Genomic DNA, 25,992 nt, shown 5'->3' with positions numbered 1-25,992 from the left:
ACTACTTACTTACTTAGCAAAATGGAGTACCAAACTGTTTTGAAAAACATAAATTTCCATCGTTTGATAGTTGTAGTTTTATTTCGAAACAAAATGCTAGAATTACACCCACTTACACGCTCATTTAAATGGGTGTGTAAGTGGGTATGGTGGTTGAACGATTGATTTCGAAAACAAACCTGGTCACGTGTGATGTAAAAGTGAAAGGATAGTCACTTTCTTGTGGTTTGGAGTGTCAAAAACTTTCTTGTAAAACATGAATGCACAAAATTCTAATAGCTTGGATAGATTTACAAAGGATTCAGATCCTCTCCGATCTAAGTTTTTATACTGAACAAAACAGTCTAAATTTTGATCATACGTTAGCATTTTCTTTTATAATAGAAATCTCACATTGGTAAGAGACGAAGCTTTTGAGTTGAATCTAAAGTTTATACTTTGTACACATATTTTATATCCTCATATTACCACCCTGTACTATTCTATCATGACTCTGCTATTTGTCCATCGATTGGAAGCCATATATAGAGGGTTATTAGCTCAGTTTAAAGTTGGAACCACATAGGTTATGTGTTTTAGAAAACTACATGTAGAAGTATAATTAATTTTCATAAGATGAAACAATTAAAGTAATGAAGGGATTTTGTCTGCCTTATTCCTCCAACCCCACATGGTAAATCACTCTACTGGCTAGATGGAATACTTTTTTTTTTTTATCGACAAAAATAATAATTTATTATAAAAAACTTGACAAAGGGTACCTTGTCTCTTTGTTTCCACAAATAGTTTTCACATGCTGCATCTTTCCCTTACCCCGGATGACGCAGTAGTAATCCCTTGACAACCAGAGACTTCAAAAAGCTTTTGATTTGAAGTTCGACTCTCACTCGCGTGATATCAAATTGTACATTTTTTTTTTTGATCCTATATCAAATTGTACATTGGGCTCCAAATATAGGGCTCCAAATATAGGGGGCTATGTTTCCGCTTTAAATAGGCCCTCTATAGTGGCCCCTCCTAATGAATGACGGAATTAGTACTCTGGATAAGTCACCGAGTTATATATCCCCCTCTCACACACTCACAAGTGGCACAACTAGATTTGGAGTTTGAAATTTGAATCAAGCTGGTTGAACAAATTCTAATTTTTTTTTTTTGAATAGGAAATTCTAATAATTTAAACACATTTCCAATTCCTTGAATACCAGCACAAACTAGAAATAGATACCGATAAAAAAATAAAAACTAGAAAAATAGATGATCTCTAAACATCTGGAGTGGAAAAATCAGAACATTGTACATTTATTTGATCAACAATCACACATCACAAAGCTCCTTATTTTTTCCATAAACGTAGTAATCACTCTCTTCACAATACACAACTCACAATAAACACACACCATTTGCATCTCACATAGCTTCACCAATCCAGATTAATTAATCTTAATACATTCATCATAGATTGTCCTTAATCATCATAAAAAGAAACATTAGGCCTCGGTTCAAAATCCTTAACAAAGGACTTCTTCTCTTTCAGACCAGCATCATCAGGGTAAGCTGAGACATTAGGCCTCGGCTCGAAGTCGTTCGCAAAGGATTTCTCTCCAGTTAGTTTAGTACTATCGTCGTGGTAGCCAGTCACACTAGGCCTCGGCTCGAAGTCATTCGCGAAGGATTTCTCTCCAGTTAGTTTAGTACTATCGTCGTGGTAGCCAGTAACACTAGGCCTCGGCTCAAAGTCGTTCGCAAAGGATTTCTCTCCAGTTAGTTTAGTACTATCGTCGTGGTAGCCAGTCACACTAGGCCTCGGTTCAAAGTCTTTCACGTAAGTTTTAGCAGTTTGGTTGTTGTTTGTCGCTTCCGTTGATGTGTGACAGTCGGTTTTCGCAGTGGTGAGGAGGGGGGACACTGATCCCCGAGGGAGTAGGCCGTGAAGCGCTTCTGGCATGGGTTGATCCTTCATAACGCCTTTCCAGTATTCTCCGGAGTCTGGTCTTGCATCAATGGTGCTCCCAAACTGCAGAATGAAGATGCACAAAACAATTAGTCAGTCATGAAAATGATAAGGACAGCTAAATTGTTTCAAAAAAGCATTCAGAATGTTGTGACAGTAGAACTGCATTCCTTTCAAAACGAGGCCCGCTCCGTCTCATAAGGAATGCAATGCTACCACATTACGTACAAACACTTATCTATAAATTTGTATGGGATAATTCAAGTTGACTCAAAGTGTACTTATACATAGCCAGTTATGGACTCATTAGGGTATTCTTAGTCTTACCAGGACAAGTGAGAAGAGAATAAAGAAAGCAAAAAGTGATCCCATTTCTAGCTGTTTCAAGTTCTCTTAATTTTCCAAAAGGGTTCTAAGACCACATGCTATATATAGACCAACAAGGGAATTGATGAACACATTTGTTTGGTGGAATAGAAACCACAGGATTCACGTTGGCTCTAAACAGTCCATCATTGTAGAAGGAAAGCACCAATAACACTAGTTTTTGTTGGGGTACAAATCTCGTGATCCGTCACAGATTTATTTTTCTATGGCTATTATTGCCTTGATAAAGTATATTTTTTTCTATTATAAGATGGTGACAGCATACCTGCAATCCATATACACAGAATTATTGGAAGCATGGATCATCAGCTTCATAACCCCAAGATTGGCGCAACGGCAGTCACCTGACAACCAATGTCTCATTAAGCCTTTGGTCTGGGCTCCGATTCCTATTTGCGTGCTATCAATATTTATGTTGTCTAGGATTTTATTGTGCCCCTGCGAGTGAACGGGAGGATTGGTCCTCCGGATTAGTCGGTTATTGGCTGATACCGAGTTATCAAAAAATGGATCATAAGTTCGATAACCACAAAGTTGGTCCAAAGGTACACTGGCTGTGTTTAAGCTGAGGCCAGGCTTTATTGGAACAATTATACAGATTCTATTACCGGATAAGATAGTTGAACCATCTGTGTTTTTTATTTTGCATTAGGAGCTAGAGTCCAAGAGGCCTGTCTTGATAACTTAATTATTTGGATAATGGATATTGTATTTTATTGCAGCTATAGTTTAAATATTAAAAAGGGAGTTTTCACTTGGATTTGATGTCTGCTGTGATGAAACATTTGAGGTAAATGATCAAAGAAAGATTTGAGGTAAATTATCAAAGTTTGATCTATCAATAATTAACTACCAAACCGTGTCAATTTCATTGCACACTACCGAATAGTCGTGTGTTTTGTTCTTCATTAGGCAACGTCAAAATTAAAATTCAGAATGCTGTAGTACAGATGCATGTGGAATTTCAAAAGGATGAGAACAAGAAAAGTAAATAATTGTATAAGAGAATGGTAAGGTAACAAGTAGCTAGCCAAATGTTAAAAGAAAATGAAAAAGGTATAACAACATTACACCTCACAAGTTGAATCTGCATGGGCCCCCAAGTAAAATACTAACCAGTGTAGTGGACAAAAGGGTTATCTAAATTTTAAAATGTAGAGCAACTCATAGGATAATCAAAAGATTGCCTTAGATTTCAAGTCTAGGAGTGTTTCCTTTGGCCTTAGAAGGAGGAAAGAAACTCATAGGAGCTTCAAGGGAAAAAGGAAGATGGGAATTGGATATGTTTCTCGGAGCTTCTTCCTTTGTCTACTGCTTGTGATGGTAATCTCTAAGCTGTGCTTGATTCACTCCTTTATCTATTGCTGTTCTTCTTGTTCTTGCTACTTCAATAAATATACTTGAGAAACATGCAAAACTTGGAATTCTTTGAGGTTGTTCGGTAAAGGTTTTGAGGGAGGTTTTCGGGATAATAAGCGGAGATAGATAGAGATGGTAGTAACAAGTGGAGAGAAAAACAAGGGGTTATATCAAGGAACCCCAAGTGACTCTGACTCTCTAATGAAATGATGATTGCAGATGGAGAAGTTTGAACTTAACACTCCAAAAGAATTAGACTACATACATTTTTTTTTCTTCTTGAAATTTCAAGAGAATTCAGACCAAATGAACGATTCTAAATACAATCATTGGATTGAACATTTAAACAACTTGTTCTCATATTCTAATTGTAGTTTGAATGAATTGGATGCTTTCTAACTTATTTTTTTGACTTGTACGATACTACGGATATAGAACTTGCTAAAATGTTAGTTTTTGTTGTGCAGTGCTATAATGGGAACTATAAGATGAATGCTATAAGACACCCTTCGAATGAGGATATCCCTATGGGTACGAACGTTCTACGACTCCATAGTATGGATGCTAATGAAAAATATCATATGGCACATGTTCATGGCTATCCATCATCACACATGGATCACATGGACCCTCAACTCATGGTGTTCTTCTTTATAGAAGACCTAAAGGTGGGAAAAAGACTTCCAGTTTACTTCCCAAAGAGAGACCCCTCTACCTCTCCTCATTTCCTACCCAGAGAGGAATCCGATTCCATTCCTTTCTCACTAGAATCACTCCCAAACCTTCTTCAAATCTTTTCCTTCTCACAAGCCTCTCCACAAGCCAAAGCCATGGAAGATACACTTAGAGAATGTGAGACGAAACCAATAACGGGAGAGTCCAAGTTATGTGCCACATCCTTGGAATCGATGCTTGATTTTGTAAATGAAATATTCGGATTCAATTCCAAATTCCAAGTACTATCCACTACCCACTTCACAGAATCAACAACGCTTTTGCAGAATTACACTATCTTGAAAAAACCCGAAGAAATTTCAGCTCCAAAAATGGTGGCATGTCACACCATGCCCTACCCCTATACAATTTTCTACTGCCACTACCAAGAGAGTGAAAGCAAGGTGTTCAAGGTATTGCTAGGTGGTGATAATGGAGACAGAGTGGAAGCTGTTGCTGTTTGCCACCTGGACACGTCTGAGTGGAGCCCAGATCATGTGTCCTTTCGGGTGCTGAGGATTGAGCCAGGGTCCAAACCAGTCTGTCATTTCTTTCCAGCTGATAATCTCGTTTGGATTGCATCCTAGTTTGATCTTAGTCTTATAGTTGGAGTGTGATCATTCATTCTCTTGTTCTAGCATTTTACTAGTGCTTGTGTCCATTGAAACAAATATCGTGTTATCCTAAGTACTCTGTGATCAAGAGTGTAAAAAGTGAAATAATCCGGATCATTGGGTACGACAACATATGGCCTATACATCAATCTTTTCGCATTTCCCCGAAGAAATAGTTTCATACCAAAAGACAGCTAACTTTGCTTTCCTTTTTTGTTTTCCATTCAGCTTCTTCTACCTAATAAGCCGTCTTTGGTTTCTACCTGGTATAATACAATGGCTCATTGCGTTATGTTTCCTGGGAAGGTATCATTGTCTTACACAGAGATTTGTTGAAGAAATGAAAGGCATCACGAAAAAAATGCTACATGCATAGAGGAAGCCAAAGCCAACAAGGCTAGGGATCCACTCAATTCAAGCCTCAAAATTCTCTACAAATACACCTTAATGGGTGCAAATACACCTTCATCAACGAATTAAGAACAATGAAAGCTAGTACACACAATCAAACAGCGGAAGATTAGAAGAGACCTGTCTGTTACTATGGCAATGAGATCGATCCCATCAATTCCTTCCTTCCATAGCTTCCTCTGACGAACGAACCGCCACATTTTCTCTCTCCCCACCCCCTCCCTTTCCCTCGGATGAGCGAATTTGTATTCCGTAATGGAGTGGGTATGATCAAGTGTGGCCAAGTCTATTTTCAGAAAAATAAATTTGACAAAATCATCTCCGATTATGTATCAATCGAAGTCCGATTAACATGATCTTCGACAAAGTTTATCTTCTTGAAATCTCTACAACTTCAACAGTCTCGATCAAGAAATGAACCCTGCACGAGTTTGCAATTTTACCAATTCGACTTCATAGTTCCTGGAATGGGATCTTTGAATAGACAGCGTCGTTTTGATGATGTGGGTTTTATCAAGTGTGGACAAATCTATTTTTACAAAAGTAAATCCGCAAATATCGTCTCCGATTGTGTATTGGTTAACATCCGACGAACATGATCTTCATCAAGGTTTGAGTTTTTGTCAATTTCTACCAACTGAACATTTTCGATCAACAAATAAACCCAGAACGAGTTTGCAATTTACCAATTACATGTCTTGTAGGACTTCTCAGTCTGAAGTTGCGAAGTCTGAACGAAATTCGACGACGTCGTTTTCATGGACCTCCACTTCCAGAGGCAAGGACGTCGCCAAGGTGAGGAAGATATCTCACAGGTCGTCGTCCCCATGTACTCTCTCTGAGTTCTCTCTCTCTCTCTCTCTCTCTCTCTCTCTCTCTCTCGTGTATGCATATTTTATCTCACCGCATCTTCGGGTCACAAACGACGGTCAATTCTCTGCGAATTCATTCTGGCTGGTCACATCTTAGGTATGTAAAATCTCGATTTTTATCCGCATTGTACTGGTTCAAATTAGGCTATGGATTTCATCATTTTATGTTACATAATTTAATTCAACTCGATCTTCTTTGTTGGTGCTTGAATTATTATTATTATTTTTGCCTATTCTTGTCTTTATCACCAAAACTTTCACTTTTCATTTCTTTTAGTAGATGTGCTTCTATGGATTCTCTCAGAACAGAGCGCTTTGGTTTTTCTTATCAGAAGAAAATCTGCTAACCAATCTGAGCCGTGTGAATTGAGATGGTTTTAACTGTCAGGCTAAAAATTGTATGCCTAAATTGTATGCCTGGTGTATATTGTTGTTGGTTAGAGTTAACATAACATTGATTTAGCATCGTGTATAAATCTCTCTCTGTTTAGCAAATGATGATTTTGGGCTTATATTTGTGGGAGAACTAGTCTTAGGAACAAGGGTAATAGCAGTAGAATTCCATTCTTTAAGCAAGAAACTAGAGGTAAAAAAACTGCCTCTCATCATCTATGTTAAACATTATGCCTTGAAAGTGATGAATCTTGGGAGAAGCAAGTATATTTATATGGGCCTAGCTCTTGTTTTAGTTTGACCAGAGTTTCAGCATTGTTTTGAATAAGGTATTGGGAATATGTATCTATATTGCTCATACGTCCATACGTCATCAGGTATAGCACAGTATCAGCTGGTGTCATGGAAATGTTGGTATTGGAGGTCCAAAATTCTTATATGTTGGTCGATACGCTTCTATACTAAGAATCCTGATTTTGAGTCACACAGGGCTACAGGATTGTAGATGATAAAATTCTAGTGCACTCTATTATGTTATTGGAGGAGATATGAGCGGACATAGTATAGCTAGAGAGAAGCGCGCCGACACTTAATGAGAGCAGAATGTCCTGACTAGATTTTGAACAGCTCTTTTTAGTGTCTTACCAGCTTCACTGCGCATAGCAAAAAAAGTTTGTCCTGAAAACTGGTATAGTTTGGTAATATTTTATGAAAGTTTTTCCTCGACATCAACAACATATTCTTGAGTCGCTACTTGATTTAATGTTTTTATTGTGTCCATAAAGAAGCTTGTATAGTTTGTAGTGTACTTGATTGTCTGTGCCCAAATCAATGAAGTACATTCCATTTGTTTCATTTAGGTTCTTAAAAAATGAGGCCATACCTAGACAGAAAAAAGGACGGATCTGGTGAACTTGTAGCAATCGAAGAGTCAATGGTGAAAATTCAAATCACGGGTCCAGCTGCAGGTGTAACTACTGTTGTGGTGTCTGTCGCACTGAAAGGACGAGAGAAAATACAATCCATTACAGCAGTTCAAGTTCTAAAATACTCGTACTTTCCTGTTTAACAACTTGAGGTCTTTCAAGATTAAAGAAGGGTTGTTAGGGAGACATTTTGTCATAAATGTTGAAGACCCAGAATGGGACTGGGTCGGCCATGATTAGTGAACTTCAATTGACAAATATTGCACTTTGCATAGTTTCGTTGTTGTTATAACAGTTCGACGGTTTATTCATAGCAATTCAACTGAAAAGCTAAAATGAAATGGCCATTCCATCCCAATTCTCATTCCGACGCTTGGTTTTCTAGAAAATGACAATGTTGAAGGGGATCATCGTTTACCGATTTAGGTAAATGGAAGTTCCATTGAGAGGCTAATGAATGATCATTCCATTTCTTTCCAAAGTCATTCTAGCATACAAAACACAACCTCAGAGTGCAAGTGCCTTTCACTGGCCATGTGGTGTAATATAAGTCTGGCTTCATTATCTCGTGGAATTGAGAGCATCTTCTTGTTTCATAAACAGATACTATCGTCAGGAATGGTAACATGTAACAGGTCTACTAATACATCTGGATGTAATACGCCGGCAATATCTATGCTGGAAAACACTTGCATAGGTAATTGCCACTGTTGCTGTCTGCTTCCGGACACATATGAAGAATTGGATGCTTAACATAGGGATAGAACAGGAAAAATTATACCACAAATGGAAGCCGTGAAAGCCAGATATTCTAGCATCAGAGAGAGGCTGGAAAGAAAGCTGCAAAACACTTTATAATCTATTTCCTCAAAATCTCTAATTAAACCTTCATGTTTCTAAGACTAACACTGAACATCAGAAAATAAAATTGCATCACAGTTATCAATTGGAATGTGTTAGTGTACAGAAAATAATGATAGCTGCACAAACTAGAAATAGATACTGATAAAAAAAAAAACTTAAATCATAAATTTCCATTATTTGATTTTTGTAGTTTATTTCAAAACAATAATGCTAAAATCAGCGTCGCTGTCTTTTTCCTCGTCAAATCAGACGACACTCACCAAATCCACAAATACAGCCATCCGAATTTGACCGTACACGTGTCCATCCCACTTCCTCCCAGCCAACTCCTCCCCCAACCTCACTGCCGCCGCAACCGTCTCCTCCGACCCACCTTCCACCGCCTCAACCACCCTCATCCCCTCCGCTGGCGTCCACTTCGCCGCCCTCAACAGAACTTCTCTCCTTGTGCTTTCTGCACATTATTCCACCTAGTTTGCGAGTAATGATTGATTCCAGGCAAAAATCTGTTGAAGTTGAGCAGTTAGATGAATCAAGCCAGAAAGGGTGCTGTTTACACCATAATTTAGTAAATTAGTTAATATTGATCGACTAGGTCAAATCGTGACACGTGTCAACAATATTTAGACTAGTTTGAGCATAATTTATGCATGTCGGAGAATCGAACAAACCGATCGACTATTAAAAATGTGTTTTCATAACCTGGGACACATGTCAGATGGTGGAGAGCAAGCAAATCGTGGTTGAGACAGTCGACGAAAGCAGTTGAAAAAGACGTGCACAATGTGGCATCATGCCGGATAACTACCTGTCTCAGAATGTGGAGAAAGAAGAGGAAGAACAAAAGAAGTAACCGCTTGATTCAAATTTAAAGTGGGAACTTTGTTAAGTTTAAATTTCAAGTCAAGAAGACAGCCTATAAATACAAGAACAGAAGACATTTAGAACCCCAACACAATCGCCCAAAGGCTTCTACTTTGTATCTGTACTTTACTTTTCTTACTCTAAGAGTAGCTTGTAACGTAACTATCCACTCAATTATGTTCTCACTGTCGACCGACTTCTACTTTGAAGTATAATAAAGTTTATTTGTTATTCTTCTTACATTTCCATTCACTTCATTACGTTTGCTTCCAGAGATGTCCTAAAATACGGCAAGAACCCAAACTTCACTACCACAAACATCAACATTCCAATACTTAGAATATTTTTCTGTCGACCATCGACAACAAGTAAAACAAAAGACAAACAGGTGTCGTGGCAAGTATCCAGAAAAACATGAGATTTAGAACATTCTGATTGCGCCCATTCAGTAGTCGTTGAAGTTTACCAAACGGCCGTCAAATTCAATTATTTATTAACCGGACTACAACTAAAGATTTGCATAGTATAGTGAGGAAGTCCGAGTCGATCCACAGGGAGTTCGAATATAGCTTGTTCGGATTGTAGATGTAAGGGTTTGTGGCGTTAAGGCGGCCAACTTTTAGTTTTCCTTTGAAATGTGAGAAATACCCTTATGAAAAAGACTAGAAAATGAGTTCGGACTAAGAATTAAAAGTGGCAAGGCAAAGAAGTTCATAACACCCGTAACTTAAGCCAATCAACTTTTCTCAAATGAAAACACGGTTGAATCACACGGCATAGGTTATCAACCGGAAGGTTTAGCAGTGAAAATGGTTAGACTCAATATAGAGTTTGAATAACAAGATAAACACAAGGCGTGACATCGCTCACGGAACCATATGAGCGAGCACATGATCACCGGAGATTAACAACGCCAAGACTTGCATTCAAACTAAATATCAAGGTCAAGAACTAGAAGCATGGTTTGGAAAGCGAGTAAGTTCTTTGGTTCTTCTGGCAAACACGAGTCGAGACATAGCTCACGGAACCATATGTGCAAGCATATGATCACCGGAGGTTAACATCGACAAGTTTTGTTACATAAAAGGCAAACCACACACATTTACAAACCAAACCTCAAGTCTTAAGTTGAGAAGAGCAAAATTAACCCTAAGTCACGAGGCGTTAATCACCCCGATGCCAAGCCTAATCAACTACTCACACATAGCAAAAAGACTAGAAAAAGAGTTAAGCATGAAAAACATGATTCACCGATAAAAACGAAAATAAACTAGATTTTATAGAAGATCCAAACCATAGCTACAACATTAATACTTGAGAATTAAACATATAACTAATACCTTGAAGTGTTCTTGAAGGAAATGACAAGAAAAGCTTGAACAAAGCTATGGAGAAACCTAGAGAAAAAAAACTAGAAAACTTTAGGCCTAAAAACTATCTATCTATCTATCTATGGCCATCAATGGCTTACAAAGCTATTTATAGGTCTTACAAATCAGCCATAAAATGGACCAAAAGATTCCCAAAAGATCCCAAAAACATTCTAAAAGTAGAAACTTTCTATAAATGGAAAGTTGAAAAAGTTAACAAAAATCTGCACTACGGGCTTTGGTACCAATACCTAAAAAATGAGGTATTGGTACCAACTGAACCGTCTTCCAATTCGGCATGATGGTACCAATACCTAAAAAATGAGGTATTGGTACCTCTGTGTGAAAACTGTAGAACTGAACAGCTTGGTTCACCAAGCCTTCTTGTAGTCCAATGGCCTTCCGATGCTTCATTACATAATCAACGGGACTTAGCGGAGGTGTCCCTAGTGGCCTTGGAGTCTCAGATATCCTCGAGGGCCATCCTCGATGCATTTGCATTACTTCCGAAGCCTTGGCACGCTTCGTGACATTATTGACCATCGGCCGTCCACTGAAGCTTCTTGCAACACCGTTAGGCTCCGGTGACAATGACCATATGTTGCCGGGCACTTGAACTCTTGGTGACATTCCGGAATGTCTCTTGACGTACAAAATCGCCTTATTAGCACGTTTTACCTAAAACACATACAAAAATACCTTACGTGCAATATCGCATAAAAACGACAACATATATGTAAAAACACAACATACTAGAGGACTGAAGCACCAAGAATATGCATTATTAGGTGCTTATCACATTCCAATTCCCAATGAAAGTTAATCATTCATTCATTCATAGCAGCGAGAGATAGAAAAAGTTGAAAATAAATGTAAATAATAGTGATGGAGAAGAGAGAAAGAAAGAAATGAAAGAGAGAGTGTGTGGTTCTCACTTAATTTGATTATTCAAAGAGAAAAAAGTTGTTAGTTTTGATTATTCAAATGCCAAAATTTGGTTATTAGTTAAGGGTTTGTTGAGTTTAGTTATACTATTGTGAGCATTTTTTTGAACAAATATTGTTAACTTTAAAAATCTTGTAGTTTTGGTTATGCTATTGTGGATACTCTTACATCACATATGAAGTAAAAGTACTAGGACACTACATTAATTGTGAGAGTCCACAATATAACCAACCAAGGCCAATAATTCAATTTTCAACCAATATGGAAGATAAGCCCATTATAGGAAAGAAAACCTCATAGTAAGTTACAAGAGTCTTGACCAACTTAATTAGTCCCAATTGATTGAAGAAGATACCCTTATACATATCCTTTTTAGGATAAATTCCATCATGATCCTAAATAGAGCTCTCACGTAAGTTTTCGTCTTATCCCTCACTTACATAAGGATTAACACTGCTTTGCAAAAACAAAAAATGTACTACGACCCAAGTTGAACTGGAGTTTAACAACATGAGCCGTGCTACTTGCACCAACAGGCACATGGGGTCCATTCTGGATCCCGCACGAATGATCCGAGCCTATCAATAATTAAAAAAAAAATTCAAATGGGTTCGTAAAAAATTAGCTCAATCCAATATGTGTAGGTACTCGATCCAATCTTCTTCTTTTTTCATTCAGATTTTAGGATCTTTCATAAGGCCCACTCGGGTTTTTTTATAAATTATTGATCTACTTGGATTATACGTGCGGAATTCAGAATGGGCCCCGCGTGCCCGTCGGTACCCATTGGTAGGGAACCTGTCGGTACAAGTAGCTTTTTCGTAGCAGCGTACACTCTTTTACTTAAGGTTTCTAAACTAAGGCTTGTTTTGGAAAGGGACTTTTTTTTGAGGCAAAGTCCACTTGACCCCTCATGCTATGTGTGGTTACCCCCCATGGTTTAAACTTTATCAACCCCTCATGCTATGTGTGGTTACCCCCCATGGTTTAAACTTTATCAAGTAATAATTTTTTTTTTTTTATTTAACTGATTGAGAAGGTAGGGGTTTAATTGACTCACAGAACATTACTTTGGGTGTAAAATTGAAGCTTATTAAAATAGAAACGGACCCCGCATTTAAAATGCGAACTACTCAGCTGCCGTTGGATTGTGTTTTGAATGGTCAAGATTTGCGGACAATCTATTCGCACGAATAGATTATTCACGAATCTCGACCATTTGAAACACAATCCAACAGGCAAAACAGTAGTCCGCATTTTAGCTTAAAATGCGGTTGTCCTCGTGTGAAACACTCCGTATTAAAATATAAGTGCCTATTAGATATTGAGTTTAAATTTTTGGTGTATTTTAAGATTTTTCCGAACTGTTCCTAAATGGTTGTCTATCATGATAATAAGTACAATTTTTGAACGAAAATATATTGAATTTTCGTGCATAATGTACTTTCATCTCCCTTTCTTTTATGCTTTGTTTGGAACTTAGAAAAAGTGAGAAAAAAGAAAGAAAAGGTAAAAAAATTTACTGTTTTATTGTTTGGTTTGGAGAGAAAATTACAAATTCAAGTTTTCTGAACAGTGAAACTTTTCCTCACATTTTCTTCCGTTTCGCCCTCATTTTTTTTCTTCTTTTCCTCTCTCATTTTCCTAACTTCCAAACAGAGCATTAGTATTTCTTTAAGCTTTATCCGAGAACCAGGGGTGTTAAGAAAACCGTCCGAACAGTAAACTGAGTCCGATCCAGACTGAACCGTCCTATTTGGTCCGATTTTGTGGTTTTACGATCAGGTTATGGTTCCAAAAAAAGAAGAACCGTTAATTTTGATTCGGTTACTGGTTCTCAATTAATGAACCGTAGTTAGAACCAAATCGGACCGTTTAAAACTAAGATAAATATAGATATACATATGTGTGTAATTAAATATGTATTTGAATTTGGTAGGTTAATCATTTCCTTGCTAAACTTAATTTATTTAGAGATAAAATTTCATTTATTAAGAAAGCTTTTATTTTCTTCATTCATTTCCTATTTCAGCAGATTATCTTCCTATTTCTTTAATTTTATGAGTTCATATTTTGTGAATAATTGTTTGAATGCTTATTGGATAGAACCGGAACTGAACCAAAACCAGACCGGTCTTGCGGTTTGGTTCTGGTTAGGTTCCATGTATATATTGGTTAGGTTTTGGTTCCTAATTTTTAATAACCGTTTGAAATGGTCCGATTACTGATTTTCTAGAGAACCAGACCAATCCGGACCGTGTACATCCTGTCGAGAACGATAGCCAGTAGTAAACAACAACTGTTCTGTTCCTAATCCCCGAACAGGAGACGGATCTCTTTGATCCCAACTCCTTGTACGTAATGGAACTATTGTACTTCCTTGTTCTGTTCCTAATCCGAACAGGGGACGGATCTCTTTGATCCCAACTCCTTGTATATAATAATGGAACTCTTGTGGAGTACTTCCTTAGTTTCAAAAGAAACATGGATCGTGCAACAGCTCTTAAGGTTCTTCTTTTCGAATCAATGTTCTGTTTAGGGTACACAGCGATGATGACTTTAGTATTTCTTGGTCTCTCAGTCATGGCTTCAGGAGCCGGGCTTGTTGGATACGTACTTGGTGATGAGTACTGCTTTCCGGCCGTATCAGAAATAACTTTGGTGGTTTCTCTTCCCCGTAGCCTTATTGCTTGGTGCCTTTTGTGCTTCATCGTGTCGGCTGGTTGTTGTCGTATTACAATCCTATGGCTACGCTCTAACAGTACCAAACTCGAAGAATCCATCGCAAAATCACGCGGCACAACTCGTTTTTTGGGTCGCGTGGCATGGGCTTTCGTAGTGGGCCTGCTTGTCCTCAGAGAAGATCTGTTTTCCACTGTGCTTCTTTCTGCCATGTCTACGACGCTTGTGTCTGCGTTCAAGTTGATCGCAACTCCCTGTGATGCATGGTTGGTCTCATCGTGCTTGGTGGTTCAATCTGTTGGTGTTCCATATATTTTCCTTCTTGTGGGCGATTCCTTCCTGGCAATTGTTGCCATCTCCGTTCTGCCACTGGCATTGCTTGCCCTTGTGAGTGAGATTTTTCTCTAATCCCTTTGCTTCGCTTCGCTTTTCTTTACTTTTTCTTTTCGTTCCAGTTTTTAATGAACCCAAGATTAACGCTTACACACATGCACACGTGAACCTAGCCCGCATATGGTCAACAAAAGGTCCATAAGACATACTATATCATAATGAAAAAAGAGGCACACAAAAACCAGGAGACATTCAATTAAGAGAGTCTTGTTCAAAAACCTCATAAAACCTAACTATGATAGCATGTTAAAGTATCTTGAAAGGCTGTCGAGCCTCGTTTATTAATTTTGGAGGTTAATAATTAGCCAGACAAACTCTAACGGCCCTCTCAAAGAGCACTCAACCCCGGCTTTGGTTTTACTAAAGAGAGGAACTAGTAATGATTTGTAAAATTGTTCTTTGTGGTTCTTTTTTTCATGTTGAATTGTAAAATTGTCTGATCCTTTCTGCTCTTTTTCTTTTTTACCGGACTCCCCTTCTAACCTTTAGTTTTCTTCTGTCATTTGCCGCAGCTAATTCCGCAGGATGATACACTCTATTGGCAAAAAGCTCATAAATTCCAGGACCTCTCTGATTTGCCAGATGAACTTAAGGAGGTGTAGAGTAGACGAATTTTATCCTGTTCATGTTTGAAGGTATAGTCTAATTTAACTATTTTTCACCGAGTTCACGGATTTGTACGAGGGACAAGATTCACTCAGTACTTTGATCACGGGTTATTTTGTTTCATATCTGGTATTAAATCCTCTTCTGTTTTTTAATCCATCACTTTATATATCTTTGATTGTGCACATTTATAATTATTCGGAACAACTCTATATCAATCAAAAAAAGTTGCGAAACAAACGTGTAAGTATATCTCCAATACACATGCCAAATGTGTTGCCAATGGTAAGAAAGGGATAAAGCTCATTCTTCTTAATGTCCCGATGCACCCGCAGATGAGCTTGCAAATCTTCACAACTCCAAGTCTTGTGCCTTTTCTTCTCTCTGAAAGAACTTAAAAAGGATTAGTCTTGAGTTGTTAAAAAGAACTACAAAAGCTTTTAACTTTGTTGACAGTGAAATGATTTTAAATCTAATAAACCAAGTAATTTGTTCATTTGCAAGAGACTTGCCATCTCTTTTGACCTCCACAATTGGGCAATTCACCTCAAGTGATTCGATTTGAAGACTTTCTTTCAAGTGATTGCCCTTTTTGTCTACATTCATCTGATTGTGTGAAGAAGGCCCATGTTACTCAGTTCTGAATTCTAGGGGTGGTAATGGATTATATTGGGTGCTCTTAAAGCAAATCATTTTCTCATTTTATATTCTTGGAAAATTCTACTTACTTGTATGGACAAGCAGGAGCTTCAAAGAATGTCATCGGTGGCATTGGAGGCAGTGGCACTAGTGGTGGCAGCCGAGGCATTGGCGGCAAACCAGGCAGTGGTGACATTGGCGGCAGTCAAGGCACCGGCAGTCTCTCCACCGGTGGAGGTGTAATGGGGGTTACTGGTGCCGGCACATGGGTGGAAGACCTTGAGCAGAAGGACATAGGTTGAGCAGGCACAGAAAGCAGAGGTTCCACAGAAAACATTTCCGTATCAAACATCCTGAACATGAGTCTTAAGTTCTTTTTTGACCAGCCGCTGCCCCTCACCCTTGCCCGCTGCCCGAAACCTTGGCATAACAACCACTCAAGTCAGGGGTGCCCTCAAACCTCATGGCATAGCTTCCAAACCAATTTGTAGTCTCTTCTTTCCACATTGTGAGTTGCCCATTGCTGTCAACATAGTTTCCAAACCAATTTATCAGTGTGAACGTAATTTACCTGCCGATATAGCCTTATTATAATTTTCTTGTCAATTGTTTTGCGTGGGGCGCTCATCAATTCTAATGTGTGCATAACCCAAAGGGTAGCTCGACTAGTAAAACAACTCTGACTTTCTTTTCAAGGAGTCCATTTGGAACGACAGAAACTGCAGAAGAGGGAGGTAAAGGAAATGTCACTTTTGAATTGCTGAATCCCAAGATTTACCAGAAAAGCAACTTGAAAATGTCCTCCAAGGGGGGTTGCTATTCGGGGCAAGAAGTCATCCTGTAGCATTAAAGGAACTACTGTTGAACTTTAACTAAACATTGTAGGCACTAACAGCAAAAACAAAGAAAATTAGGACAAAAGAAAACAATCAAAGGCCACAGTTAGGTCTATCAAGAAAACATGTCAAGTTAATTTGAATATGCAATGAGAATGCCTCACTGTGCTCAGCTAAGGCCACATCCAAGTGCTTCTTATTCTCAGTCAAAATAAGGCGTTAAAGCAAAACAATAAATCTCTTCTGAAAAGAAGTGGAAAATGAAATGGAAAGGAATCGATAGCATAAGATAATTACAAGTGAGAGAGAGAGAGAGAGAGAGAGAGAGAGAGAGAGAGAGAGAGAGAGAGAGAGAGAGAGAGAGAGAGAGAGATTTCTAGGCCCTATCTATTCGAGAAGCATGTGGCAAGGCAGAACACAATCCAAATTTAATCCTGCAATTTTTTGCACCCCTCTCTCCATTTCTTTCTCTGTTGTATTTCTTTTTCATCTTACTTTTGGAGAACAAAGGAAGACAATTAACAAAAATCCTGGATACAACATCACATACAGAGGCACTTGCTATGTAGTTTTAGGTTTGGCTAATGGCAAATATGTGCTGTGTTTTCTTTGAATAGTTTTTGAGAAGAAATATTCCCATAATTTCTCTCGGGAGTGATGGTGACAAATTATCTGTAGTGATTTTGTGTCCATCTACATTTCACTTTGGCTGCTTTCATCTGATTAGTTACGTTATCATAGCTTGTATTCTGGTTACTGAATAGATCAATACCTTTTTGCTATTTCCCGAGAAGTTTGATGTGTGGCCCGGGCTTGTTCGTGTTGACTACATGCCGTGCCATGTTGATCTAGCTGCATTAAGAGGGGTGGGAAGTATGTGGAACTTGTTAACCTTGTTCCTTGGAAAGAAAATTCCCAGTCTTCTGGTTTCTAAGTAACTATTAGAAGTTTAGAAAGTATGCGACTCCAGAAATTATGGTTTTCATCAAGCAAAAAGCGTTGCTTATGTGCTCTACAATAACATATGGTCTTCTTTTCTCCAGAGTTTTGTGACCAATTTTCACAAGGATTTTATTATCTGCACATTTATCTTTTTCGTTACTTGACATGCGTTTACTTTGTGTTCTTTTCAAATTAGATTCTATGCATGTCTGAGATGAGAATTGCCCTTATAATTATGCAAAAACTTTTTGACAGGCTTGACAAAGTGGAAATATCTAACTGCTTTTGGAGCTCACATTTCAACTCTTTGTCGGACTTGACAAAGTGGAAATATCTAACAAAAGCAAATCAGCTGCGATGGAATAATTTGGGCTGCTATTTGTCTGAGTTTTGATGCAGGGAGTCGAACTATAACTTAAGCATGTGCATGCTGTTGGTTGGTGTCTATGGCTGGGGCAGCATGTGTGAAACAATAATTGGGGAGTGGTTGGAAGATGTTTCTCAAAATCAGGTTTTATTTTGCTCAGTACTTCTTGCGAATGTTTCTTTTGGGTTTTTAAGCAATAGCGTGTATTCATATTTACATCTTCCATATCAACAATGTAGGTTCATAAACTATTGCGCGTCCTTCCTCCCATTAAATCACTAGTTGCCGTTGCTTCTGGCGCTGCAAAGTTAACCTTCCTTGCCTGTGAAGAATTACAAGAAGGATCACAGATTAGTGAAAGGAATGCAAAGAGGTAACTGGTTTGGGCAGGGAAATTTATTTAATTCTGTTTGGAGTGCAATGGGTTCCTTGCGTATGAGCCAATACTTTCTGAACCCTTCAGGGATTAACCTTCCTTCACAAGATTGCATTGTTGGAAGTACAGAGTGCAAAATTACTGCTTTGCAAACATGTATGGTCAAGCTAGTGAGAATCGTGATATTCGAGGCATTAAAGGAACATAAATAATCCTTTAAGTTAATTATCTATTGAAATTGAACTGATCTGAATGTGCAACCCTATTAATTTAATTTAAATTGGCGGAGTACGTAGAAAGATTTCATCAGCTGTTTATCTACTCAGTTAAGTGTAACATATCTTAGCCAACAGTATGCCCGTATAGCCTTGGTAGACTTATAGCTGAACTACAACGACATATCTTTCGTATACAAGTATTTCTTGATGAAACAATGTACTAGTTGAGTGGAAATCATAATTATATATGACTCCCTTTTATGCATAAGTACTCGGTGCTAACAGTGCTATATATGTAAACACCATTTCACTCTAGAAATATACTGCTTAAGTATCTAGCATGAGAATTGGGTGAATCAAACCACACAAATACTTCTCCTGCACGCGTAACTGGGTCGACGTGACATAGCTTTAGATAGGGATAGGGATTGAATCCCTTTTGATTAACTGGGCATTGTAAGAACCCAACCACTGGCTAGCCCATCAGGTGTTCGGGTTCTTACCCTACTGTATTTTCTCGTAAATAACTGAATGAACCACTTTTATTTTTTCCAGGTACAATTGCATTTCTTAGAAGTATTTCAGTTGAAGCTGTTGCGCTGTGAGTACATTTGGCAGCATGGGCCCATGACATCCTGCTCCAAGCAGAATCCACACCCCCATATAAAGGAACGTTAAACCCAATTTCATGGGTTTCAACATTTTTTTTTGTTTGATTTTTCCAATCGGGTCCTTCGTTCGATTCGGCATATTCGTGGAATATGTTAGGGTCAATATGAGGATGTTTGTGCCAATTTGCGCTGTTTCGATGCACTATTCAAGTGAATTAAAATTTACTTTAACGGGTTTTCGGACTTTTGAGGAATTCCGTTCGTATCCTAGCAAATATGCTTCTATTTATCTTTTTGTGAGAGGAATTTCCCATTTTCTGTGGGGGTCAGGGCCGGCTCTGGGCTAAGGCCCAAGAGGCCCGCACCTTAAGTCCCCAAAAATGTGTAATAAATATGACCTCCTATTTTATTGAGTACCCATTATATATGTTCAATCTTTTTAGGTATAACAACGCTAAAGGCCCATTTTAATACCCAAACCACCTATTTTACACTTAAGGGACACAGGCCCAATGGTTGGGCCCAACCCAATCTGAGAAAACAAAAACGAAAAAGAAAATGCAGATCACGGTTGGGTAATCCAATAAAATTTCATTTTTTATACTGGTACATCATATTCCTCCCATCAAGATTAATCTTTATAAATCTTTTTAAAAAATTAATGAATTTCTTTTGCCGATAAAAAAAAAAATCGTACATACAAAAAGTAAGAGTTTTTATAGCTAGTGGAGATTTTAATATCCAATTAACAAATCACCATGAGCTTCAAATAAAAGAATACAAACTAAAAATTACTATGCCACAGTTTTTTACTGGATCAGCACATTGGCATAGATACGTTAAGTTGAAATGTAATACAAATATGTAAAAAATTAGCACGGAAACCTTAAAGCTTATTTGTGGCTTGAAACAATTCAGAGGAAGAACCGAGCTATCTAAACTCAAAGAATAGCTAGATCTCCCATCGAGGACTGAGCAAATTCATACAAGTAAAAACCTGGAACGTCATCACAGACAAATTCATGGCGTGTCGCAAATCGCAATCATTGGATACATTTTTTTCCGATTATTGCCACTTTTCATGATTGATGCTTAGTCTATTGTACAACTACCTTCCATTTTCCTTTTCAGCGTCTAGATTGGGGTTAAGCTCCCCTCCATACCCTTATCCTCCATACCTCACCAAACCGAACTATGTATTGGCTCTATCTTGGACTCAAAAAAGGAAACTATCCAAACCATTCATCTAGTAACTCTTGCTTTCTAGTACGTGTTAGTTCCACAGTAAAACACGGCCTTCCATTGTTCTTTTAAGGTAATTGGACTATTTCGAAACAATCATAGATCATGTCCCCGGTTTTGGTGTACGTGCAATTGTATTCCAACAACCTAACTTCTTTTTCTATTTTGATTTTGTGTTAGTATATAGCACGGTCTTCTACTATGGGCCTGTTTGATAAAACTGAAAACTGAAACTGAATGCTGAAAAATTAAGTTTTGAAAGCTGAATGCAAGTACACAAAAATTCATCCAGAATTAAGTAACTCAAAGCTACTTATTTTTTTTCAACTTTTTAGTCTACATTTTAAGTAGCACTTAATTTGTTAAGCAATGTATAATGCTGTTATCAAACCTACTGAATCACTTATTACTTAATTGATTCAGTTTTAAGTGCTGAATTTAGATTATCAAACAAGCCTTGTATCCAACTCTTCTGTAGATTGTCATGCATCATTTAAAAATTTTCAAATGTATGATTTATTTGATCATTAATATACTTTCCTTCTAATCTACTAACAAATTGAACAGCCATTAGCCTTATATAGTAAGTTTAAAAACCGATCGACTCCCGCTATTATCACAATCAGGAGTCAATGCAGGACCCAAAACTGAGTACTGTGCCACCAATATTTCACTGCGAGAATGGGCCGGCGGTGAAAGGGCCAGTTGGTTTACTTTGATTTGGGCAAATTCAAATTGATCATAATTTCAATTTTAATCAAGTGCAAATACAGGTATAGAGCTTACACATACAAGTTGTGAACTCAGAACACAAAGTTTTTTTTGTTAAGCCCCAGAAGAATACAAGTATAAGAATTAATTACATGAAACTTGAAGCAATTCCACAATCACTAGCTATAAACCCAACTCAACTACTAGCTCGACCCAAGAGGGAGAGAAATAATTTGAAACAAATAAACATTCAGTAGAAGCCCAAGCCAACTATTAGCCACATTAAGGGAGGAAATAATCACAACAAATACGAAGGGTGGGAGCCTTGACCAACTGAGCTAGCCCTCAGTTGATTTTGACCTGCACTAGTAAATGGAGCTTTGAATTGTTATAACTTTTAATTTTTAGTTGGTTTTTTAGCTGAACTGCTAGAGTAAGTGCACCAATGATAGGTAAAATAAATAGGAAAATAATTTTGACACTTCATTTTTTTATGAAGGCACTTCAAAACTTGTCTTTTAGTAAAAAAAATTATACACATATAGCAAGACACACACAAAAAAATGGAATGCCATCATAAAAAAGTAAAGTGCCAAATTATTTTCTAATATATAATCAAGATGTAAGATATACAATTTAGCTTGATAGTTTTTCCATCACAACCGCAACAAAGCTCTCTATCTTCTTTGGATTTCATCAATATATTGCATTATTGCTTATAAATGGCTGAGATGGGTATGAATGTAGAGACAGACAGAGAGACAGAGAGCGCACCAGTTTCGGTATTAATGGAGTTTGAGTTACTTTAGCTATGGGAAACAACAAAACCATCTTGCACCAGATTCGGTATCAAGCTCCGTAGAGTTGCTCCAACAACATCAGCTCGGTAAGTATGGCGATGAACTGTTCACAAGGTATTCAATAGTTTAAAAGTTTTTTGGCTAGGTGCCTCCCCTTTCTTTTATTCATTTGCTTCAGAGCCAGTTTACCAGTCGATAGTTATACTTCCTTGTAAACAGTTCACAATTCTATTTTAGCTACCAGCTTTTTCTTTCACAACTATACCAATACTATTTATTTTACCTAACACTAATTAAAATATACATTTTCCCACTCCTTTCACCAAAACCCAAACTACAAATGGGGGGGGAAAGAGAATAAAATATTGGGAACCTAGTGCACAGTGCTACGGTAAAGGTAGCGACGTACTATTCACAGTTGTATTTTCCTGCCCCTTTAAGCGAATCTGGTGCAACCCCTTTTAGGCCTTTTCATAGTTACATATCGAAAAATACTGTGGACTCACTCTCAAATCCCGCACAAATGCAAAAATGAATGATTATTCCATTTCTTTTCAAAGTCATTCTAGGCTTCTAGCATACAAAACACAACCTCAAGAGTGCAAGTGCCTTTCACTGGCATGTGGTGTGTAATATAAGTCTGGCTTCATTATCTCGTGGAATTGAAAGCATTTTCTTGTTTCATAAATAGATACTATTATCATCAAGAATGGTAACATGTAACAGGTCCACTAATACGTCTGGATGTAATACGCCGGCAATATCTATGCTGGAACAATAATGCTAAAATCACACACACTTACACTGTTACAGACTCATTTAAATTAATGAGTGTGTAAGTGGGTGTGATGATTGAATTATTGATTTCGAAAACAAACTTGGCCACGTGTGATTTAAAAGTGAAAGGATAGTCACTTTCTTGTGGTTTGGAGTGTCAAAAATTTTCTCGTAAAACATGAATGCGCACAAAATTCTTAGAGCTTGGATAGATTTGCAAATGGTTCAAATCCTCTCCGGTCTAAGTTTTCATACTGGACGAAACAGTCTTAATTTCAATCATACATTAGCATTTTCTTGCATAATAGAAGTCTCACATTGATAAGAGACGAAGCTTTTGAGTTGAATCTAAAGTTTATATATTATACACATATTTTATATCCTCGTATGACCCTTTACTATTCTATATGATCATGACACTTTTTTTTTGTCGATGGATTTGAAGCCATATATAGAGGGTTATTAGCTCATTTTAAGTTGGAACCACATAGGTTCTGTGTTTTGGAAAGGGAAAGTCTACAATACACACCCATTAAAATGGTGTACCATATGCACCTATTTTATGGTTCATTCATAACATTTTAATGTATTTCGTAACTTTTATTCTAGAATTCATAACATTTTAGCAATACGATTCATAACATTTTCATTATGATTCATAACATTTTGGTGTATCTCGTAACTTTTATACGATTCGTAACTTTTTAGCAATACGATTCGTAACATTTTCTCTGCAATTCATAACATTTTGGGAGGTGCATATGATACACACCCAAATAAAGGGTGTGTATTGTAGTCTTTCCCTTTGGAAAACTACATGTAGAAGTATAATTAATTTTCCTAAGATGAAAAAAAATAAAGTAATGAAGGGATTTTGCATGTCCGCCTTGTTCCTCCAACTCCATATGGTAAATCACACTACTGGCTTGACGGAATACTTAGCATCTTTGTTTCCACAAATAGTTTTCAGATGCTGCATCTCTCCCTCACCCCAGACGATGCAGTAGTAATCCCTTGACAACCAGAGGCTTCAGAAAGCTTTTGATTTGGGGTTCGATTCTCATTCGCTTGATATCAATTTGTGTATTGGACTCCGTATATAGGGGACTATGTTCCGGCTTTAAATAGCCCCTCTATAGTGGCCCCTCCTAGCTAGTGAATGATGCAATTAGTGCTCCGGATTAGCCACTGAGTTATTCCCCTCTCACACACACACAATTGGCACAACCAAATTTGGGGTGTGAATCAAGCTGGTTGAACAAATTCTCATATGTTTTTTTTGAATAGGATTCTTTTTTTTGAATATCAGCAAAAACTAGAAATAGATACCGATCAAAAGAAAAAGAAAGAAAACTAGAAATAGATGATCTCTAAACATCTGAGTGGAAAAATCAAAAACTTTTTACATTTATTTGATCAAATAATCACCCATCACAAGCTCCTTATTTATTCCATAAACGTAGTAATCACTCTCTTCACGCTACACACCTCACAATAAACACACACCATATGCATCTTACATAGCTTCACCAATCCAGATCAATTAATCTTAATACACTTATCATAGATTGTCCTTAATCATCATAAACAGAAATATTAGGCCTTGGTTCAAAATCCTTAACAAAGGACTTCTTCTCTTTCAGACCAGCATCATCAGGGTAAGCTGAGACATTAGGCCTCGGCTCGAAGTCGTTCACAAAGGACTTCTTCTCTTTCAGACCAGCATCATTAGAGTAAGCTGAGACATTAGGCCTCGGCTCGAAGTCGTTCGCAAATGATTTCTCTCCAGTTAGTTTAGTACTATCATCGTGAAAGGATTTCTCTCCAGTTAGTTTAGTACTATCCTCGTGGTAGCCAGTCGTACTAGGCCTCGGTTCAAAGTCTTTCACGTAAGTTTTAGCAGTTTGGTCGTTGTTTGTCGCTTCCGTTGATGTGTGACAGTCGGTTTTTGCGGTGGTGGAGAGGGGGGACACTGATCCCCGAGGGAGTAGGCCGTGAAGCGCTTCTGGCATGGGTTGATCCTTCATAACGCCTTTCCAGTATTCTCCGGAGTCTGGTCTTGCATCAATGGTGCTCCCAAACTGCAGAATGAAGATGCACAAAACAATTAGTCAGTCATGAAAACGATAAGGCCGCTAAATTGTTTCAAAAAAGCGTTCAGAATGTTGTGACAGTAGAACTGCATTCCTTTCAAAATGAGGCCCGCTCCGTATCATAATGAATGCAATGCTACCACATTACGTACAAACACTTATCTATAAATTTGTATGGGATAATTCAAGTTGAATCAAAGTGTACTTATACATAGCCAATTATGGACTCATTAGCGTATTCTTAGTCTTACCAGGACAAGTGAGAAGAGAATGAAGAAAGCAAAAAGTGATCCCATTTCTAGCTGTTTCAAGTTCTCTTAATTTTCCTAAAGGGTTCTAAGACCACATGCTATATATAGACCAACAAGGAAATTGATGAACACATTTGTTTGGTGGAATAGAAACCACAGGATTCACGTTGGCTCTAAACAGTCCATTATTGTAGAAGGAAAGCATCAATAACACTTGTTTTTGTTGGGGTACAAATCTCGTGATCCGTCATAGATTTATTTTTCTATGGCTATTATTTCCTTGATAAAGTATTTTTTTCCTATTATAAGATGGTGACAGCATACCTGCAATCCATATACACAGAATTATTGGAAGCATGGATCATCAGCTTCATAACCCCAAGATTGGCGCAGCGGAAGTCACCTAACAAGCAATGTCTCATTAAGCCTTTGGTTTGGGCTCCGATTCCTATTTGCGTGCTATCAATATTTATGTTGTCCAGGATTTTATTGTGCCCCTGCAAGTGAATGGGAGGATTGGTCCTCCAGATTAGTCGGTTATTGGATGATACCGAGTTATCAAAAAATGGATCATAAGTTCAATAACCACAAAGTTGGTCCAAAGGTACATTGGCTGTGTTTAAGCCGAGGCCAGGCTTTATTGGAACAATTATACAGATGCTATTACCGGATAAGATAGTTGAACCATCTGTGTTCTTTATTTTGCATTATGAGCAAGAGTCCAAGAGGCCTGTCTTGATAACTTAATTATTTGGATAATGGATATTGTATTTTA

The 25,992-nt window shown here is 37.8% G+C and overlaps 4 protein-coding genes and 1 long non-coding RNA gene across 10 annotated transcripts; 3 read left to right on the top strand and 2 right to left on the bottom strand.

The window, feature by feature from the left end:
• Positions 1 to 1,278: 1,278 nt before the first annotated feature.
• On the bottom strand, positions 1,279 to 5,696 carry LOC131307907 (organ-specific protein P4-like). 3 transcript variants are annotated; one of them, XM_058334648.1, is made up of 2 exons: positions 5,560 to 5,696; positions 1,279 to 2,017 (listed from the first exon to the last, which is right to left on the bottom strand). In XM_058334648.1, exon 2 carries the CDS (start codon positions 1,961 to 1,963, stop codon positions 1,469 to 1,471), a length of 495 nt encoding a protein of 164 aa, XP_058190631.1. In that variant the 5' UTR covers positions 1,964 to 2,017; positions 5,560 to 5,696; the 3' UTR covers positions 1,279 to 1,468. The 3 variants fall into 3 exon arrangements, with proteins under 3 accessions (XP_058190631.1, XP_058190632.1, XP_058190630.1); XM_058334649.1 differs by lacking the exon at positions 5,560 to 5,696 and adding an exon at positions 2,607 to 2,629; XM_058334647.1 differs by lacking the exon at positions 5,560 to 5,696 and adding an exon at positions 2,282 to 2,439.
• LOC131307909 (uncharacterized) lies at positions 1,692 to 24,968 on the top strand. The gene is made up of 2 exons (XR_009194251.1): positions 1,692 to 1,829; positions 24,689 to 24,968. It is a non-coding gene; the product is annotated as an uncharacterized LOC131307909 (long non-coding RNA).
• LOC131307904 (BURP domain-containing protein BNM2A-like) lies at positions 3,477 to 5,217 on the top strand. Its single transcript, XM_058334644.1, has 2 exons — positions 3,477 to 3,664; positions 4,168 to 5,217. The coding sequence occupies exons 1-2, from the start codon at positions 3,611 to 3,613 to the stop codon at positions 4,999 to 5,001; spliced, it is 888 nt and encodes a 295-aa protein (XP_058190627.1). The 5' UTR covers positions 3,477 to 3,610; the 3' UTR covers positions 5,002 to 5,217.
• Positions 5,867 to 18,038, top strand: LOC131307905 (uncharacterized). 3 transcript variants are annotated; one of them, XM_058334645.1, is made up of 3 exons: positions 13,476 to 14,742; positions 15,261 to 15,383; positions 17,621 to 18,038. In XM_058334645.1, exons 1-2 carry the CDS (start codon positions 14,158 to 14,160, stop codon positions 15,348 to 15,350), a joined length of 675 nt encoding a protein of 224 aa, XP_058190628.1. In that variant the 5' UTR covers positions 13,476 to 14,157; the 3' UTR covers positions 15,351 to 15,383; positions 17,621 to 18,038. The 3 variants fall into 3 exon arrangements, 2 of the variants coding, with proteins under 2 accessions (XP_058190628.1, XP_058190629.1); XM_058334646.1 differs by lacking the exon at positions 17,621 to 18,038 and adding an exon at positions 16,099 to 16,203; XR_009194249.1 differs by lacking the exons at positions 13,476 to 14,742; positions 17,621 to 18,038 and adding an exon at positions 5,867 to 6,408 and having other exon boundaries at positions 15,261 to 15,531.
• LOC131307908 (organ-specific protein P4-like) lies at positions 24,257 to 25,384 on the bottom strand. 2 transcript variants are annotated; one of them, XM_058334651.1, is made up of 3 exons: positions 25,218 to 25,384; positions 24,724 to 24,954; positions 24,257 to 24,684 (listed from the first exon to the last, which is right to left on the bottom strand). In XM_058334651.1, exons 1-3 carry the CDS (start codon positions 25,260 to 25,262, stop codon positions 24,448 to 24,450), a joined length of 513 nt encoding a protein of 170 aa, XP_058190634.1. In that variant the 5' UTR covers positions 25,263 to 25,384; the 3' UTR covers positions 24,257 to 24,447. The 2 variants fall into 2 exon arrangements, with proteins under 2 accessions (XP_058190634.1, XP_058190633.1); XM_058334650.1 differs by having other exon boundaries at positions 24,257 to 24,954.
• Between the last annotated feature and the right edge of the window lie 608 nt (positions 25,385 to 25,992).

This window comes from Rhododendron vialii, chromosome 11a (genome assembly GCF_030253575.1).
Source record: "Rhododendron vialii isolate Sample 1 chromosome 11a, ASM3025357v1".
Lineage (NCBI taxonomy): Eukaryota > Viridiplantae > Streptophyta > Magnoliopsida > Ericales > Ericaceae > Rhododendron > Rhododendron vialii.
This window is presented reverse-complemented; position numbering and strand designations above follow the sequence as displayed.

Bases quoted from the DNA above. Each gene is read 5' to 3' on its own strand.
- LOC131307907 (XM_058334647.1), bottom strand. From the start codon at position 2,326: ATGGGATCACTTTTTGCTTTCTTTATTCTCTTCTCACTTGTCCTG. The intron at 2,018-2,281 runs GTAAGACTAAGA...TTCATTCTGCAG, and splicing joins TTCTCTTCTCACTTGTCCTG to TTTGGGAGCACCATTGATGC.
- LOC131307904 (XM_058334644.1), top strand. From the start codon at position 3,611: ATGGGAATTGGATATGTTTCTCGGAGCTTCTTCCTTTGTCTACTGCTT. The intron at 3,665-4,167 runs GTAATCTCTAAG...TTTGTTGTGCAG, and splicing joins TTTGTCTACTGCTTGTGATG to TGCTATAATGGGAACTATAA.
- LOC131307905 (XM_058334645.1), top strand. From the start codon at position 14,158: ATGGATCGTGCAACAGCTCTTAAGGTTCTTCTTTTCGAATCAATGTTC. The intron at 14,743-15,260 runs GTGAGTGAGATT...CATTTGCCGCAG, and splicing joins CACTGGCATTGCTTGCCCTT to CTAATTCCGCAGGATGATAC.
- LOC131307908 (XM_058334650.1), bottom strand. From the start codon at position 25,262: ATGGGATCACTTTTTGCTTTCTTCATTCTCTTCTCACTTGTCCTG. The intron at 24,955-25,217 runs GTAAGACTAAGA...TTCATTCTGCAG, and splicing joins TTCTCTTCTCACTTGTCCTG to TTTGGGAGCACCATTGATGC.